At 28.3% G+C, this 17,271-nt stretch overlaps 5 protein-coding genes across 5 annotated transcripts; 3 read left to right on the top strand and 2 right to left on the bottom strand.

The window, feature by feature from the left end:
- Nucleotides 1–2,018: 2,018 nt before the first annotated feature.
- Nucleotides 2,019–2,306, top strand: GO595_006737 (sugar transport protein 6; the record flags this gene model as incomplete). Its single annotated transcript, XM_067920123.1, has 1 exon — nt 2,019–2,306. One exon carries the CDS (start codon nt 2,019–2,021, stop codon nt 2,304–2,306), a length of 288 nt encoding a protein of 95 aa, XP_067773165.1.
- A 4,589-nt stretch (nt 2,307–6,895) lies between these two features.
- On the top strand, nt 6,896–7,825 carry GO595_006736 (uncharacterized protein; the record flags this gene model as incomplete). The annotated part of the gene is made up of 1 exon (XM_067920122.1): nt 6,896–7,825. The coding sequence occupies one exon, from the start codon at nt 6,896–6,898 to the stop codon at nt 7,823–7,825; it is 930 nt and encodes a 309-aa protein (XP_067773164.1).
- A 1,858-nt stretch (nt 7,826–9,683) lies between these two features.
- GO595_006735 (uncharacterized protein) lies at nt 9,684–10,766 on the bottom strand (the record flags this gene model as incomplete). Its single annotated transcript, XM_067920121.1, has 1 exon — nt 9,684–10,766. The coding sequence occupies one exon, from the start codon at nt 10,764–10,766 to the stop codon at nt 9,684–9,686; it is 1,083 nt and encodes a 360-aa protein (XP_067773163.1).
- Nucleotides 10,767–11,166: 400 nt separating this feature from the next.
- GO595_006734 (uncharacterized protein) lies at nt 11,167–12,231 on the bottom strand (the record flags this gene model as incomplete). Its single annotated transcript, XM_067920120.1, has 1 exon — nt 11,167–12,231. The coding sequence occupies one exon, from the start codon at nt 12,229–12,231 to the stop codon at nt 11,167–11,169; it is 1,065 nt and encodes a 354-aa protein (XP_067773162.1).
- A 331-nt stretch (nt 12,232–12,562) lies between these two features.
- GO595_006733 (WD repeat protein) lies at nt 12,563–13,834 on the top strand (the record flags this gene model as incomplete). The annotated part of the gene is made up of 1 exon (XM_067920119.1): nt 12,563–13,834. One exon carries the CDS (start codon nt 12,563–12,565, stop codon nt 13,832–13,834), a length of 1,272 nt encoding a protein of 423 aa, XP_067773161.1.
- Nucleotides 13,835–17,271: the final 3,437 nt, after the last annotated feature.

Raw genomic sequence — 17,271 nt, 5'->3', positions numbered from 1 at the left:
GTTAATACACAAAAAAATAAAAATGAACAATCAAAAAAATTATTTGAATATTCATATAATAACTTCTTTAAGTTTTTTGTTTGTGGTTGTCATTTAATATCAAATGATTTCCCATTAAAAACATTAAATTTAATGTTTTATATCTTACAAAGAATGTCATTAATTCTTTTCACGTATGAAATAGAATTTATTAATGAACATTTATTAATATTTGATATAATGAATGATATCCGAATTATAATCAAAAATAAATTACAAAATATTAAAATCGATTCAATCAACTTAATAAAACCTTCAATTAATTTCTCTAAACATATATTAAATCTTCAAAGTTTACGTTTCCCTTCATTTATAAACATATTAGAAGATTATAATTTCATTGATGAATATCTCGAAACTCGTTCATTAAAAATTCCGGAATATCTTTCATTAATAAATACAAATGTTCGACTTTATAAACAAGGGAAAATTACACAAGAAGAAATGAATAATCGAAATCGTTCCATATGTGGAAACATTGAGAAACTTACAGATAAAGAGCGTTATCAACGTAAGTCATATATACCTTCATGTACATCATTTAAATATTTAATTCAAGCGCATCCGATATTAAATGGATTAATATTTATACAACGAATATTCCAAAACATTTATATTTATATACCATCGAAAGGTAAAATACGGAAAATCCCATTAATTAATACAAAGAATCCAATCAAAAAAGTTAATTATATATATTTAAAGAATTCGATTTCATTTAATACACAATCGAATTTATTTACTCCGAATTTAATTCGTTATATTATTAAATTAATTAGTTTCGATTTAAAAGAGAAAATTAAACTGAAAACAAAATATATAAATGAAATTAATAATATTTCACAAACATTTTTCGAAGATGATTTCAAAGATTTCATTTATGATGTTTATCCTGATGATTTATCATTTAATAACTCACATATATTTAATAAAAATAATAAAGGCGCATTATATACATTAAACACTGGTTCTCATCCAGTGATTATTAATACTTCCGCAGACTTACAAATGATTCCTTTCGATTTCTTATTACCAAATTCATTAACGATTTCATGTCCATATTTTTCATATTTAATTCTGAAAACTTTAATATGTAATACAAACGTTCCAAGAGTTGTATCATGTCAATGTATTGATAACCCAACGCAACGAATCATCGAAAATGTTTATAATTTGTTTTGCGATGTTTGTAACTCAAATATGAATCCGATATTAACAGTGGACAAATGTAAGAAGTCTTTGTGTTATCCGTTCCCATTGTCATTAAATAATGAACAAAGTGATCACGCAAAGAAATATACATTCTGCGATTTCGTAGATGTACTTCCAAATTCATTTCCGAAAATTCTGAATATGTCTTCTGCAATATTCGTGTTCACGTACGCAGACTTCTGTGAGATGCCATTCTTGATACATAAGCTGATATCGGAATATCCTTCTTCATATTTCTTATTCATACCCGCGGCAGTGATGAAAGAGGCATTTCAGGAGATGAAAGAAATCTTTGAGAGACATAACCAACGATTCGCTTTCGTCAAGGATAAAGAAGAAGAAAAATATAAATTACAAATAGAATTAAAAGAAAATAACTTCCAGTTCGTGACAACTTTAAAGTTAACCCTACAGAAAAGCTTAAAAGTTCCCATTCCTTTGATTGCGCATCTTCTTTAAGTTATAATTAATAAATTTATTTGGTTTGAACAATTTGATAAAATTTTATTTCAAAAGCGTAAATATTTACCCATAACCGTCCGAATTCCGACGGTTTTTATTGACTGCTGTTCAATTTGAGGTTTTGATTGGTTTACAATTCCAATTTTTTTTCCAATAAGAAATTTCAGTGCTTGTTCCGGCGGTTTGTGGCTTTTTTGAAATGAGCGGTCAATGAATTTTTTGCGGTTTCATAGAAATCAGAAAATTACTTCAAATAACACAAAATTCGAATTTTCAGTAATGTGACGGTTAGATCATTTTTTAGAATGGCACCAAAATATCGCTATAAGCACGGACGCTATGGTTACTTCGGATCTTCCTCTTCATCCTCATCAAGACGTAGGTTTGGACACACAACATACAACGCAGGTTACCCAGCTGCTTATCCAAATACAATGTACCGCCCTGCTTACCCAGCTCCACCTCCACCTGCTTACCCACAACCAGGATATGCTCCTCCTCCACCAGCTTACCCACAACCAGGATATCCACAACCAGGTTATCCACAACCAGGTTATCCACAACCAGGCTATCCAGGTTACCGAGGATACTAAATAGTAAACATTAGTCAATTCTTCATTTTATAACAAATTTCATTAACAAATTTTCCAATGCTATTTAAGTTCAACACTTAAAATAAGTTTAAATCTTAAAGTTTCAACTATTGACAATTTACATGAAGTTAGTGAGTTGATCAAATTCTAGTTGTAGCATCATCAACACTATGAATAGACATTGTTCTTTGCTTATTAAATCAGTCAAAAGCTGAACGCATTAACTCATTTTATTTGATGATCTCACTTTTAAATACAAAAATCATCGGAATTTAAAAATGTTTAACTATTTACTTATCCAACATGCATAATTGGGATTAATTTCAATTCCTTTTTGCTCAGAAAGTAAGTTAACTATTTTTTTGTGACCAAAAGATGTTGCTAAAACATATGCTGTATCAATTAAAATAAACGATTTTCAGGTATCAGTTTAAAATATCAAATTATTCAAACAATTATCAAATAAAATAAACAAATATTTTTAGCGTTGATATCAATTCCTTTTTGTTCAAGAAGGAATTTAACTGTTTCTGTCTGACCAAATCTAGATGCCATCATTAGTGTTGTATTAAATAATATGAAGAATTTCCAAATCTACTTTTAAAACATAAAATTCTTAAAACAAAAATGAAATATTATAAGTAAATATCTGTAGCATTGATATCGATTCCTTCTTGTTTAAGAAGTAATTTCACTATGTCCAAATAACCTTTTGAAGATGCTTTCATTAGTGTTGTATTAAATGATTTAAAGAATTTCCAAATCTTATATTAAAACATAATATTCTTAAAACAAATATCATATATTTTAAGTAAATATCTGTAGCATTGATATCAATTCCTTTAAATTCAAGAAGTAATTTTACTATTTCTATATGACCATTTGAAACCGCAATCATAAACGCTGAATCAAATCATGTAAATAGTTTCCAAGTAATATTTAGAAATCTTAAATTATGAAATTATATTTTAAACAAAACAATAAAATATCTTTTACATTAACTTCAATTTTGTTTAATGTAAGAAGTAATTTAACTGATTCGATTTGATTATTATAACATGAGCTCATAAGTGCTGTCCAAATTAATTTAAATAATTTCCAAATATTTTTTTGAAACACCAAATTATTAAAACTAATAAAAAATTCAACAAATAAATATCATGAGCATTAATATCAATTTTTTTTTGTTTAAGAAGAAATTTAACTAATTCTATATGACCATTTTCACATGCTAAAATAAATGGTGTTCGAATTTATTTGGATAATTTCCAAATATTATTTTAATATATAATATCATTAGAAGTAATATTATCATAAAATTTAATATAATATTTATTTTGTTCAAGAAGTATTTTAACCATTTCTATTTTTCCATTTGTAGATGCATCAATAAGAACTAATTCAATTAATTTAAATATATTTCAAATATTATCTTGAAATATCCCAAAGTTATTAAGAGAAACCCGAATTAAAATGTATAAATCTTTATAAGATATAAACATACTTCTTTATATTCAAGAATTAATTTCGCTACATCATAATGACCATTTCGATATGCAATTATAAGTGGAGTTTCATGTATTTGAAATAATTTCCTTATATTGTTTTATAACTTTAAATTATAAAAATAAATATCAAATAAAACAAGTAAATATTTTTGTCATAAATCTCGATAGATCTTGATAAATTAAGAAGTAATTCAACTATTTCTTTGTGACCTTTTTCACATGCACACATAAGTGCTGAACAAAATTATTTATATAATTTTTAAATAAAAATTTGAAATTTTCCCAAGTTATAAAAATAAATTAAAATGAAAAAATGAAAATAATACTACATTCGTTAAATTTAGTTTGCTTTTGTTTAAGAAGTAATTCAACTATTTCTATGTAACCTTTTTCACACGCATACATAAGTGCAGTCATAAATAATTCAAATAATTTCCAAATATTATTTCGATACATCAAATTATTATAATAAATCATAAATAAAATAATTAAATATTATTAACATTAATATCAATTCCTTCTTGTTCAAGAAGTAATTTGACAATTTCAGTATAACCTTTTTCAGATGCCAAAATAAGTGCCGTATTAAACATTCTAAATGATTCCGAATTGTTATTTTGAAATATGAAATTATTATAATAAATCAAAAATAAAACAAATAAATTTTATCAGCATTAATATCATTTCCTTTTTGTTTAAGAAGCAATTTAACAATTTCAGTATGACCATTTTCAGATGCTAATATAAGTGCTGTTTCAAATATTTTGAATAATTTCCAAATATTATTTTAAAATACCAAATTATTAAAACAAAATAAAAATAAAATAAATAAATATCTTTAGCATTAATATCAATTCCTTCTTGTTCAAGAAGTAATTTAACGATTTCTGTATAACCTTTTGAAGATGCTATCATAAGTGCTGTATTAAATATTTTAAATAATTTCCAAATATAATTTTGAAATAAAAAATTATTAAAATAAATTTCAAATAAAAAGAATAAATATCTTTAGCATTAATATCAATTCCTTCTTGTTCAAGAAGTAATTTAACTATTTCTATTTCACCTTTCTTAGATGCATAAATAAGTGCTGTTTTAAATAAATTACACAATTTCCAAATAAAATTTTGAAATAAAAAATTATTAAAATAAATTTCAAATAAAAAGAATAAATATCTTTAGCATTAACATCAATTCCTTCTTGTTCAAGAAGTAATTTAAATATTTCTTTATGACCATTTATAAACGCCATAATAAGTGCTGTTTTAAATAAATTAAATAATTTCCAAATATAATTTTGAAATAAAAAATTATTATATTTAATTCCGTATAAATTAAATTATTATCTTTAATATTGACATCAATTCCTTTTTGTTCAAGAAGTAATTTAACTATTTCTGTATCACCATGTGCTGTAGCAATATTAATTGATACACCAGAGAAGTCATTTTCAAATATTAACTTGAAATACTTAAATATTTTTAATAAACACAAATATCACAAATAAATTCTTTTAGCATTAATATCAATTTCTTTAAAATTTAAAACGTATCTAATAAGTTCAATATTACCAAATTCTACTGCATAAGCTAATAATGTCTTTGGAATTTGATTTCCTTCGAGAAAATACTTCAGAAAATATAAATTACCAGTTCTAGCTGTTTCCCTAATAATAGATTCATTAATTTTCATCCCTTCTTCTAGTAAAAAAGAGAAAATCTCATAATTATAATATCTTATACATTTTTTTCCTAATTTTTCCAATTTCTTAATTGCAATAATTTTGTTATCATAAAGATATTTAAAGATATCAAACCTATGATATTCGATTGCTGCTTCATATCCATTATCATATTCACTGTCAAATGATGAATGATTTTGTTCGCATAAATGTATGATCTCTAAATTCCCACCGGCAACAGCATATTTTCCTGCATGTTCTATTTTAGCTCCATTCATAAGCAAATATTTAAAACATTTAATCGATCCAAAAAATGCAGCAAAATCAATTAATGTAACATCTTCTGCACAAACAAATGTATATCTTTCACAAAATGATATTTCAATTATTTGATTATAATTAAATTTGGGTTGTGATGATATTTTTTGAAGTTTTTCAATTTTATCATATCGAATTATCTTTGATATTTTATTCGGATTAACTCCCTTTTTAATTAATTTTTTATAACGTTTCCAATCATTAGAAGAAAGTTTTTTGTAATTTTTATGACGTGGTTTATCATATCTTATATAAAAGTCAAAATAAAATTTTTTCTTTTCAACTTTATCCATATAAATTAATTTTGATTCAATCATTTTCACCAAAAAAAAATTTGCTTCTTGTGATAATTCTCTAAAAAGATATATTTTCAAAACATCAAATAGTTTAGGCTCAATTTTTTGATTTTCTTCTAATTCTTCTAATTTTTTCAAAAAATTCAAAATCATATCAAATTCATCCATTTTTATAACAAATAATTTGTATGTTATTTCACTGACCATCAAATTAAAAGTAAATGGATAATCTTTGTCAAATTTGTTAATTACCATTAAGGCGGTTTGATATATATTTTCTTTGCACAAACCAAAAATTATTTCGTTTATTGGTCGTAATGTATTCCATTCTACTTGATATTTTTTATTATGTAATTTTGTTTTTGATTCCATCAACAAATTTTAAAATGACAAAATCTGTCATTACAATAAACTATACAAAAATCAAAAAGTGTGCGTTTTACATAAACTAAATAAAATTCCAATCATTAAACAGTATTTAATTGAGACTTCTAATAGATGGATTATCAGTGAAGATTTAACCATGAAAGTAGCATAAAACTTATTACTATATGAGTACATATCAACATAGTATTGAGTTCTTTCCAATAGCTAAAGTTTAATTTAATAATATTAAATATTTTTGTGAATTTAAAAATTATATTTATTTTATGAATATTCGTTGTTAGTGCATTTTGTTATCCATTTTGTTCATATGCTAGGTAAGGAACTTGCTTATCTTTTTTATCATTTTTATATGAATGACATGTGAAGTGAACTATGGTGGTAATTTTTGGATTTTGCAAAATGATGCCAAATGATTCGGAATCACCTCAACAAAATTGGTGCCTTCCGAATCAAGGTGAACCAGAAATACAAATTTCTTTTCTTAGAAGTCAAATATCAGATCTTCAATACAAACTTAATGAAAAGAAGCTTCAGAGCCAAGAACTTCTAGAAAAAATCGATAAAATTCAAAAGCATTCAGAGCAAAGCAAACAAAGTCTTACTGATTTAAATCAAAAACTGATACAAAAAATCAAACAACTTAACAATGAGAATCAAAAACTTCAGCGCAAAAACTATGATGTATTTAATACTATGATGCAAATTCAAAAAGCCTTTGACAATGTACAAAAACAAAAGAGTGATTATGAAATAAGAATTAAAGATCTTGAAGAGCAAAATAAAAATCTTCTCACGGAAAACTCAAGAGCATTAGAAACGCTTTACAGGTCCAAACACAGCACTCCAGAAAACATGAAAGCAATTGAAGCAAAAAATGCGGAACTTACTAAGCAAAACAACATCTTATTACTTGAAATCTCAAAACTTAAAGGGAAGAGAAAGAAGAAGAGTTTACATATGCAAATGCATCAAAGACAAATCATCAATGAGAACATAAAATTAAAGAGAAAACTTCGTGTTTATGATTCACAAATTAACACATCCAAATGCGAAATATTACGTCTTAAAACAGAACTTTCATCACGTGAAGCTGAATTAAATGAAACAATTTACGAGTTATACACATTAAAAAGAGGAGGCAATGTAACATTACAAGAATTTAATGACTTGGAGAAGTTGGAAGATGTAATCAAAGTGCTACAAATGAAATGTAAAGATTTGGAACATGTGAACCATCGTTTGCTCTTGGAGAGAAACGAATTAAAACGTTCGAACATAAGATTCAAAAGATTCAATGAAGAACTGAACTCAAAGCAAAAACAATTGTAATTAAAGAAATATTTATATTATATATTAATAAAATTATATTACTGTTAAATCTTCTTTTCTAATTTTGTATCTGATCCACTCAGTCATATCTTTTAAACTTTTAGGCGAATGCGCACAATCACACAACGCATCTTCGTATACGCACATTAGTATTGTCTCGCAGCATGATTCAATTACAGCATCAAATATTGATGTGCCAAAGTATACAAATATCGTGACGATAATAACCGCTATATGCGGCTCAAAAAGTTCCATCTTCTTTGTAATGAAGTGCATTATAATTGCTGAAAACATAGTTATTAAAACCTTTGCACGGAAGAATATACTTCGCATCACTGTCTCTGATGTAAACATTGCTCTTGTGTAAAGTGCATTTGTTACATCAGTACAACTATCCCAAAAAGATTTTCCTTTCATAGCTGTAAAAACAAAAGCTGTACTACAAATGCCATTACAAATATTTACAATAAATTTACAAATGATAATAATACAACGAAAAATTGTTTTTGTAAGTGTATTATGTGAATAAGATAATGACCTATAAACATACGAGAAAAACATTGATATTTTCGATAACAAAAACACCGCAAATGACCCAAAAAGTAATGTTCCAACATGATAACGAATAATTACATTCATCGAATTCCAAAATGTCGGAACATTATTATGAAAGAATGAAGATATTGTCACGTATGAAACAGCTGTACGAGCCAGAAATGTCACAAAGAAAATCATCCATAAACCGATAATTGGAAATAGGATGATTGTTGCATAAAGAGATACATGACGTTGTATATGTATAGTGTTTGAAGAGTAAATTGGCACGCCAACACCAATTGCAAATAATAAACCGAATAATGTGAATAATAATAAAATTATTGATGAAAAAAGTATAAAAATTGGCGCAATGAAAATCGTTTTATTTTTAGTGATAACTTTAAATGTTTCATTAATTAATGGAAAGATAAATTGTAACTTGGACTTAATGTATAAAAAGTAAATAAAACTAATGATTGATATTATAATAACAAAAATCGAAATAATGTAATTTCGTTGTGAAAGAGAATAATAAATTGAAAATACTGTAAAAAAGAAAAGAAACAGAAATTGAATTATAGTAAAAAGAAATGTTAACTTAGTGCATAAGAAATATGCTGGAAATGATATTAGTAATGAAATCAAAAAAATGCAGACTGCTGATTTCCAATATTGAAAAAAATCAAAGGCAAGTTTGAAAGAAATAGATGACTTTTTTATAAGCACAGTGTCATGTGGAATGCATAATGAAAAAAAGAGTCTACCATCACACTTAGAAATACATTCTTGCGAATATGATAAAAATTTTTTGTTTCTAAAATCTGAATTATTGTTTGATTCTGCAATCACTGTGTTATCGAGGCCACAACGAAATCCATTTGAATCGGCTGGATGTAAAAATGAAAATTGATGACCAAATATAATTACAAGAAAAAATACCAGGACTGTTGATACAAATATTGGAACTGAAAAGAAATAGCATATTTGATCTGTAATAGCTCTATCTTTTACCGGGTATTCTCCTGGTGGAATGTTTTCTTTTTCCATAAAAATCTAACCGAAATATACATTCAATTCAAAATCCGTCGATTAAATTCAACAGAAAATATTTCCTTCTTCTTCCTTCATATTTATTCGTATTCTCTTATATCTACAAATTTCCTTTAAATCATGTTTGCATATTTTAAGTATAAAAGTTCAGATGAAATTTACATTTTAATTTTGTGAATAATATCAAAAATTAATCAGCAAATATTAAATATTTTCAAAAACATTTTCATATAATTCATGTTTATATATCACAATGACAAAAATATGTGTTCTATTCATTTACAATTTCATCATTTTGCCTATTCAAGTACAAGCAAATTACCATCAGCAACGCCACAATCGTAACAACTATTATAAACTTCGGAGTGCTCTTTTTGTTCCTTCCATTAAATCGTTTGTTTGCACGTTTCACAATTTCCGCGGTGTCCCAATCTTTGTTCGATTGTATGTCATGCAGAAGCAAATTTTTCGCTCGCGGTTCGATTTGCTCCAAATGCGAAATGAACAAATCATCGAAATAAGCTTGGAAGTCATTAACATGCGCAATGACATTATCCCAAATGAGAAATGTTTCTTTCGCTGTGTGCAAATCAGAAAATAATGCAATTCGCCAACCAAGTCCAAACTGTGCAGGACTAACGCTAAGGTCTGTGAGTTTCCGATACACGTTTGGGAAGTTGGTTTGGATAAATGGCTCAAGTGAAGTGAAATGATTTATTGCTTGCTCATTATTTTTGAGAATGGATTGGATATCAGTGATTCGAAGGAGCTTCTGGCCTATAAAAAAGGTAATGGCTTCGGAAAAATACTCAGGTGAACAATTATAAAGATCAAAAAAGGATCGTTGTGTAAATGCAAATAATAAAACAAGATGGTATGTTAAAAATATATAGCGGTCAAAACCTTGAAGATACGAATAGAATTTGTCCGTAGATGATAATAATGCAAGAATACGTTCAACTGTGGGGATTGCATTATCAAGATATTCTTGTGGAAATCCAGCAAGTTGGGATGGATTTCCAAATGTGTGAACACTCCGTACTAAGTCCTTTTTAATAATAAGTGCTTGCTTATATGGAATTATATCGAGTGGATTATTTTTGCCAAAATGATTATCATAAGATTCCTTGTATTCTTTAACGAGATTATACAGGGATACAAAGTATTCACTTTTGACTGGCTTTATTATGTTGAGAGAAATTAGCCATGAAATTAGACGATTAGTTTGATCTTTTTCAAGATCTTCAGTGAGAAGAAAATCCTGAGCTAACTCTTTACTTGTAATGTTGCTATCATAGGAGTCAATTGCATCCATAATAGCACTTCCCATATTGGTAAAATATGCTTCTTCCATTGGAATAATAAAAATTTTCAAATTCAGAAAAAAACGTTTATTTGACCAATCAGAATTATGTGAAGTGAAAAAACCATTCGTAAGGTCTTTCAATTTAAATTTTCACGTTCAAATTTTCAATATCTATTCAAGTGACTTGGAAGAGGAGATCAAACAAAGAAGAATTTCATATTATTAATAATCTTATTAGTTGATCTTTGTTGTTCCTTTCAAAATTTTGTTGTATAAAGTAATATTTATATTTTGAAGGATTAATCATTCAATTATTAAATCAAACAGACCAATTTAAATGCAGATGAAAACTTTGGCTAAAGGTTAATGAAAAGATGCCTTAACAACATCTCATCAGATATTATTTAAACAGTTTTTTTTATATATTTATTTATTCACATATAAAAACTTATTTTTCGTCATTTGAAAACTCTTTTCCGAGTTGCTCGAAGTAGTTTATCGTCATTTTCATTTCCTCCTCCAGCACTCCAATTTGCATTTGCCATGACCGTAATGCATTTATTATAACTTGGTTATCATGCGCCTGTTTTGCTTTAATTTCCTTTATCTTTTTCTTTTCTTTCTCGATTTTTTCTTTTATCTCATCATCGCTTGCAAAAATTGTGCGCGGCGACTTCGTCTGCACACTTATGTCCTGGTAAAACGACGCGAAGTCGTCGTCGACGTACTGCGCGTCTTGCGAGTATACTCTGTCGTTCCAATGCAAGCGGAAGTTTTGGCGTATTTCGTTAATCTCTTGTTCCTTAGCATTAACTTCGTCTCTGATGAGTTCTAAGCTGCTCACTTCTTCGTCAATGCTTTGCAGCGATGTTTTGAGCTGTGTCAAATGTTCAGTCTGCGATCGTCTCTGCGAAAGTTTTTGTTGTAGCTCTTCTATTTCATTTGTGAGATTTTCATAGGACTTTATAAGGAACGTGACGTCAGAGAACTCATTCTCGCTTTCGAGGAGTGAGTTGTAGCGAGTTAATAAAGATTGCCTTCGAGATTGGAGATTATCTACTTGTTGAAGAGAATTATTGAATTGGTATAAGGCTGCTAGTCTACTTTGGTATATGTTTTGATAGCTTGGAAGAGATTTGGCAAATGAAATTGATTCATTTGTCTTTTGAATTTGTTGTTCGATATATTTTTCTTGTAATGTTTTAAGCTTTCGAATAGACCCACTGGAATAAATATAGGGCTTTGGAATATTTTCTGCGTTTTTATTTTCTTCTAAAAGAAGATTAAGTATATCTTGCTGTGATTCGAGAAGATTTTGTAACAAAGATTGTGCCTTTGTTTCTTCTTCAATTTGTTTGTCGACAGCTGTTATTTCTGTGCAAATGTTTTTAATTTGTGATTGAATTTCTTCTAATGATATCCTCATTGCAGCTCTCCGCAATTCAGCATCAGTCATTTCATCTTCATCATGTGAAGGTAATTTTTTAAAATCAGAATCATTTTCGTTTATCATTTTTTGTTTTTTTGTGGAAAGGAAAAGTGACAATAATGCAACCATTTGCATTGCACAGCAAATGCATGTTTTTAGATCAAAATAAATAGGAAGTTCAATAATACACCAAATCATTATCATTTTCATTTGAAATTATCATGATAATTTCTCTATTGAATTTTAATTATTAATGTTGAAAAAATTTTGTCACAGAAAATATTATTGCGTACAGTAACAAACTCAAGAACTTAGGGTACATATTATCGAATCTTGTTCAAGCTCATTAGTTATGAAGAGGTGAAATGAAACACAAAAGTGACGCTTGGTTAACCGCAGAAAACCTCCATTTCTTATGCGAAAAGTCCTGAAGCAAATCAATATCAAATTCTATCCTCCTTCTCTTTCACTTGTTTCCCAACAGGGGAATGATCTTTCTGAAAGTGTAATTGACTTACAGTCAATTTCAGCTGATACAGACGTTGATGAACTTGCAGACGAAATCATGGCAAGTGAACCCGTTCTTAAACCCAAGCACCGCAAGGCACTCATTTCATCAATTGAGAAAGTTATAAAAATGCAAGGTATAGATTTTAATACATTTGAACTTGCACGAGTTCATAAGGCACATGAGATGCCACTTACTGACTGCGCGTTTAACAAGATGGGCGAGCTCTTTATTACAGCTTCCAACGATCGTACATGCATTGTCTGGGAAACCGAAACAGGCAAAAAACTTCATGTTTTAACCGGCCACACCAACTCCATCTATTGCTGTACATTCAACAATCCCTTTGGTAATCTCATTGCCACAGGTTCCAATGATAAGACCGCTCGCATATGGGATGTTGAAAGCGGCACGTCACTCCACGAGCTCACTGGGCACACTGGGGAAGTTGTGAAAGTTGTTTTTGATCATGGTTCCCAACGATTAGCCACTGCCTCATTAGATCGGACATCTCGCATCTGGGATGTCGAGAGTGGGCAATGTCTTCTCACACTCCGCGGGCACATCGCCGAGGTCACTCACGTCGAGTTTACCAACGACGACCACATCCTCATGACTAGCTCATTTGATTCCACCGCCAAACTATGGGACGTCCGGAGCGGCACCGAGCTCTTTTCTCTTGTCGGACACAGCTCTGAGGTCAGCACTGCGCACTTCGACTGGCCGTGCGAGCATGCGCTGACAGCATCGACCGACGGCACTGCGCGGATATGGGACATCCGCACCGGGCACACGACGCGCGTGCTCGAGGGCCACCGCGACGCAGTGCTCGACGCGTGCTGGTCGCCGGACGGGCGGCGCATCGCGACGTGCTCCGCGGACCACACTGCGAAGGTGTGGGCGCAAAACGGCGACGAACTGTTCACGTTCGAAGGGCACAGCGACGAGGTGACGCGCGTGATGTTCTCGCCGCAGGGCTCGAAGCTGCTGACCGCATCGGACGACGCGACGTGCCGACTCTGGGACCTGGCGACGGGGCTCGAGCTGGAGCAGCTGAAGGGGCACACGAACCAAATAATGAGCTGCGCGTTCAATTACTCCGGTGAATGGATAATAACGGCGTCGCACGATAATACTGTGATACAATGGAAGGCCGCGAGAACAGACTATAGATGCTAACGAAATGTGTAAATATTCTTTTCTTAAAATGTTCTGATTTGAGTTGGTTTTGGAAACAGTTTTTGTTGTTGGGAAGAAAAAAATTGGAAATTAACAAAAGTTTAATTAAGTTTAGACTTTGAATGATCATTAAATCTTGTTTATGTTTATTTACATAATATATATTGATATATCATACTTTGGATATGTGATATTTGCATTAATATCGATATATCATAGGCATTGATTTTTTTTTTTTACAAAATGAAAAATATTTTTTATTACAAAGGTTCTAAAAAAAAAAAAACAATGTTTATTTTATTATGTAGATAATGTATCTTAATTTAAACAATGATAATATGATCAATTATTAAGCGAATTTAAATACCTTCTTTAAAATCATCTGCAATTGATTGGTAGACATTTTTTCATTATTTTTGATATTAACAATCATTAAATTATCACATTCATAAAATGCTGATTCACCAATTGTTATTTCAGAATTATCAATTGTAACCATTTCTAATTTATAACATTGATAAAATGCATTTACACAAATTGTTTCAACTGATTTTGGAATCGTGATATTCATTAATGATATACATTCTCTAAATGTTGAATTTTCAATTATATTAAGTGTTGTTATTTCTTCAAAAGTAATTGATTCTAACGAAGAACAATGAGAGAATGCTAATTCTCCAATTTCTGTTACTGAATTAGGAATTGTAATATTTGCTAATTTATTACAATTATAAAAAGATAATTCACCAATTGTTTCAACTGAATTAGGAATTGTAATATTCGTTAATGAAGTGCATTCTTTAAATACTGAATTTTCTAATGAGAGAAGACTTATATTTCCTTCAAAAGTAACAACTTCTAATTTATTACAATTATAAAATGCTGATTCACCAATTCCTGTTACTGAATTTGGAATAATAAGATTTGTTAATGAATAACAATTATAAAATGCTGAATTTTCAATTGTAGTTAAATTATTACTAAATGTAATGTTATTTAAATTATTGCAATTATAAAATGTTGAATTTTTAATTGTAGTTAAATTTTCATTCATTCTAATCGTTTTCAAATTGAAACTTTCATAAAATGCATTTTCTTGGATAATTTTAACAGTTTCCGGTATTTCAAATGTTTCATTAATTTTACCTGGTGGATAATAAATAATTGTAGAAATATTTTCATCATAAAGAATTCCATCATTTTCATAATTATTATAATTTTCATTTTTTATTGAAACATTAATATTTTGAAGTTTTGGACATGAAAGAAAAGCTGACGAATTAATAAAATTAATTGTTTGTGATGAAATAATAATATTTTCTAATGAAGAACAATTAAATGCATAACTACTAATATTTTGAATATGATCTATAATTTCAATGATTTTTAATGATGGAAATAATGAAAATGAATACATTTCAATTGTTTCGATTTGTCCACCAAGAATTATTTTATTTATATTGGAATTATTTATTTTATCAAAAATTTGATATAATGAAGATAATAAAGTAAGTTCTGTAATATTATCACATAATTCAAATGCACAGTTTGCAATTTTTTCGACATTTTCACCAATTATAAGTTTCGTTAATTTATTACAATTATAAAATGCTTTTTCACCAATAGTTGTGACATTATTTCCAATTATAATATTTGTTAAATTATAACAATTACAAAATGATAAATCTCCAATTTCTGTTACTGAATTAGGAATTGTGATATTTAATGATATGCAATAATTAAATGCTGAATTTGCAATTATGTTAAGTGTTATATTTTCTTCAAAAATAATTGATTTTAACGAAGAACAATGAGAAAATGCGTTTTCGCCAATAATTGTTACATTACTTCCAATTACAATATTTGTTAAATTAGAACAACCATAAAATGCTGAATCTCCAATTGTTGTAACTGATTTTCCTATTTCAACTGTTTTTAATGGTATCCATTGATAAAATGTTTTTTCTGGAATATTAATTATTCCATCTGAAATTATAACATTTTGTGTAGCATTTTTATATTGCTCGATTTCTTCAAATTCTGTTAAATTGGTAATTACAAGAGTTTGATTTATATCTTGAAATGATTCAAATGAATGAGTGATAAAAATAACAAAAATAAATGGAAAAAATGAGATGTTGAATTTTGATTCATAAATTGAAGAAATATTTATCATATTGAAAAACAAACAGAAAAAACAATAAAAATCAATATTATAAAAATGAATATCATTAAAAATATGAAATTGTTATGTAAAAAATTGAAAAAGACACTTAACAAAGATGAAATAAATGAACAACTTTTAGCAAATTTGTTATTGATAGTTAATGATGACAACTGTCGTTATATTATTGTTTAAAATTTCTATTTTTCCATTGGGATAAGTTCGTATGTTAACAAAATAATTCAAAAATAAAAGTAAGAAATGTAGCAAGTACATTTTAGAGTGTGAAGAAACAATATAAATTTTGAACGTTAAACCCCCAAAAAATTTTGCACAAAAATTCAAAGGATGTTGTGGGCTACGGTTCAAAAAGCGGGATCGGTAAATCGATTTACCATGCCGCAAATAATTTGTTTCATCCGAAAGTCGTCACATATGAAAAGCTCCATGACATTGTAACTGATGTTAGTATTTCTCCTCCAACTTTTTCGGTATATTTGGAAAATGCTTCGAGTGACACCAAAAAAAACTTTGCGATTTAGAGTATAACACATGGAAAGAAGGCCCAGACATCAAATTACCTTCCAACGTTCCTCTTTTTGTATATTTTTCTTTGGAATATGTACCATCGAATGAAATTGAAACAATGCTTAGAAATACACATCAATTAAGATCTTCTAAAAAGTTGAAATTGTTACCGATGTTAATGTAAAATATGAGGAAACTATGATTTTAATGAATGGAAATGATATAATATTTAAAATATTGAACAAAAAATTTATGACTATTTTTTACATAATTTCGATGCTTTTGTCATGCGATTTATTCCTTGGTCAAATGATAATGCACTGTACTTTTTGGAATGCCTGTGATGTTAGCTATATAACGAACTTATGCACATGGTTCTTCATCAAGTACATATAAAATTTTTTCATTTACGATTTTAATGTCGTCGAAATGTATGGTTTCATCTAACTCCTTGACGATTTTTGATGTTTTATAATTTCTAATACATTTTGTTATTGTTGAATACGATATACAATTATCTTGTAAAGCAAGCTTCATTTCTGTGTATAGATTTTTTATTTTTTCCCTGCAAGAAAATTTCAATTGATTTCTGGTCAAGCTCCATTTAAAATCAAAAATAAAAATTTAACGGCCATTTTCACTAAATTCGACTCATAAATATAAATTTTTTTTCAACATAAAATATTCATAATTATATATATTTTCATTATTTAAGTATGACTTATGAGGTTTATAATTAATTTTG

This window comes from Histomonas meleagridis (genome assembly GCF_020186115.1).
Source record: "Histomonas meleagridis strain 2922-C6/04-10x chromosome Unknown contig_46, whole genome shotgun sequence".
Classification (NCBI taxonomy): domain Eukaryota; phylum Parabasalia; order Tritrichomonadida; family Dientamoebidae; genus Histomonas; species Histomonas meleagridis.
Note: the sequence above shows the minus strand (reverse complement) of the source record. Positions and strands in the feature narration are given on the sequence as shown.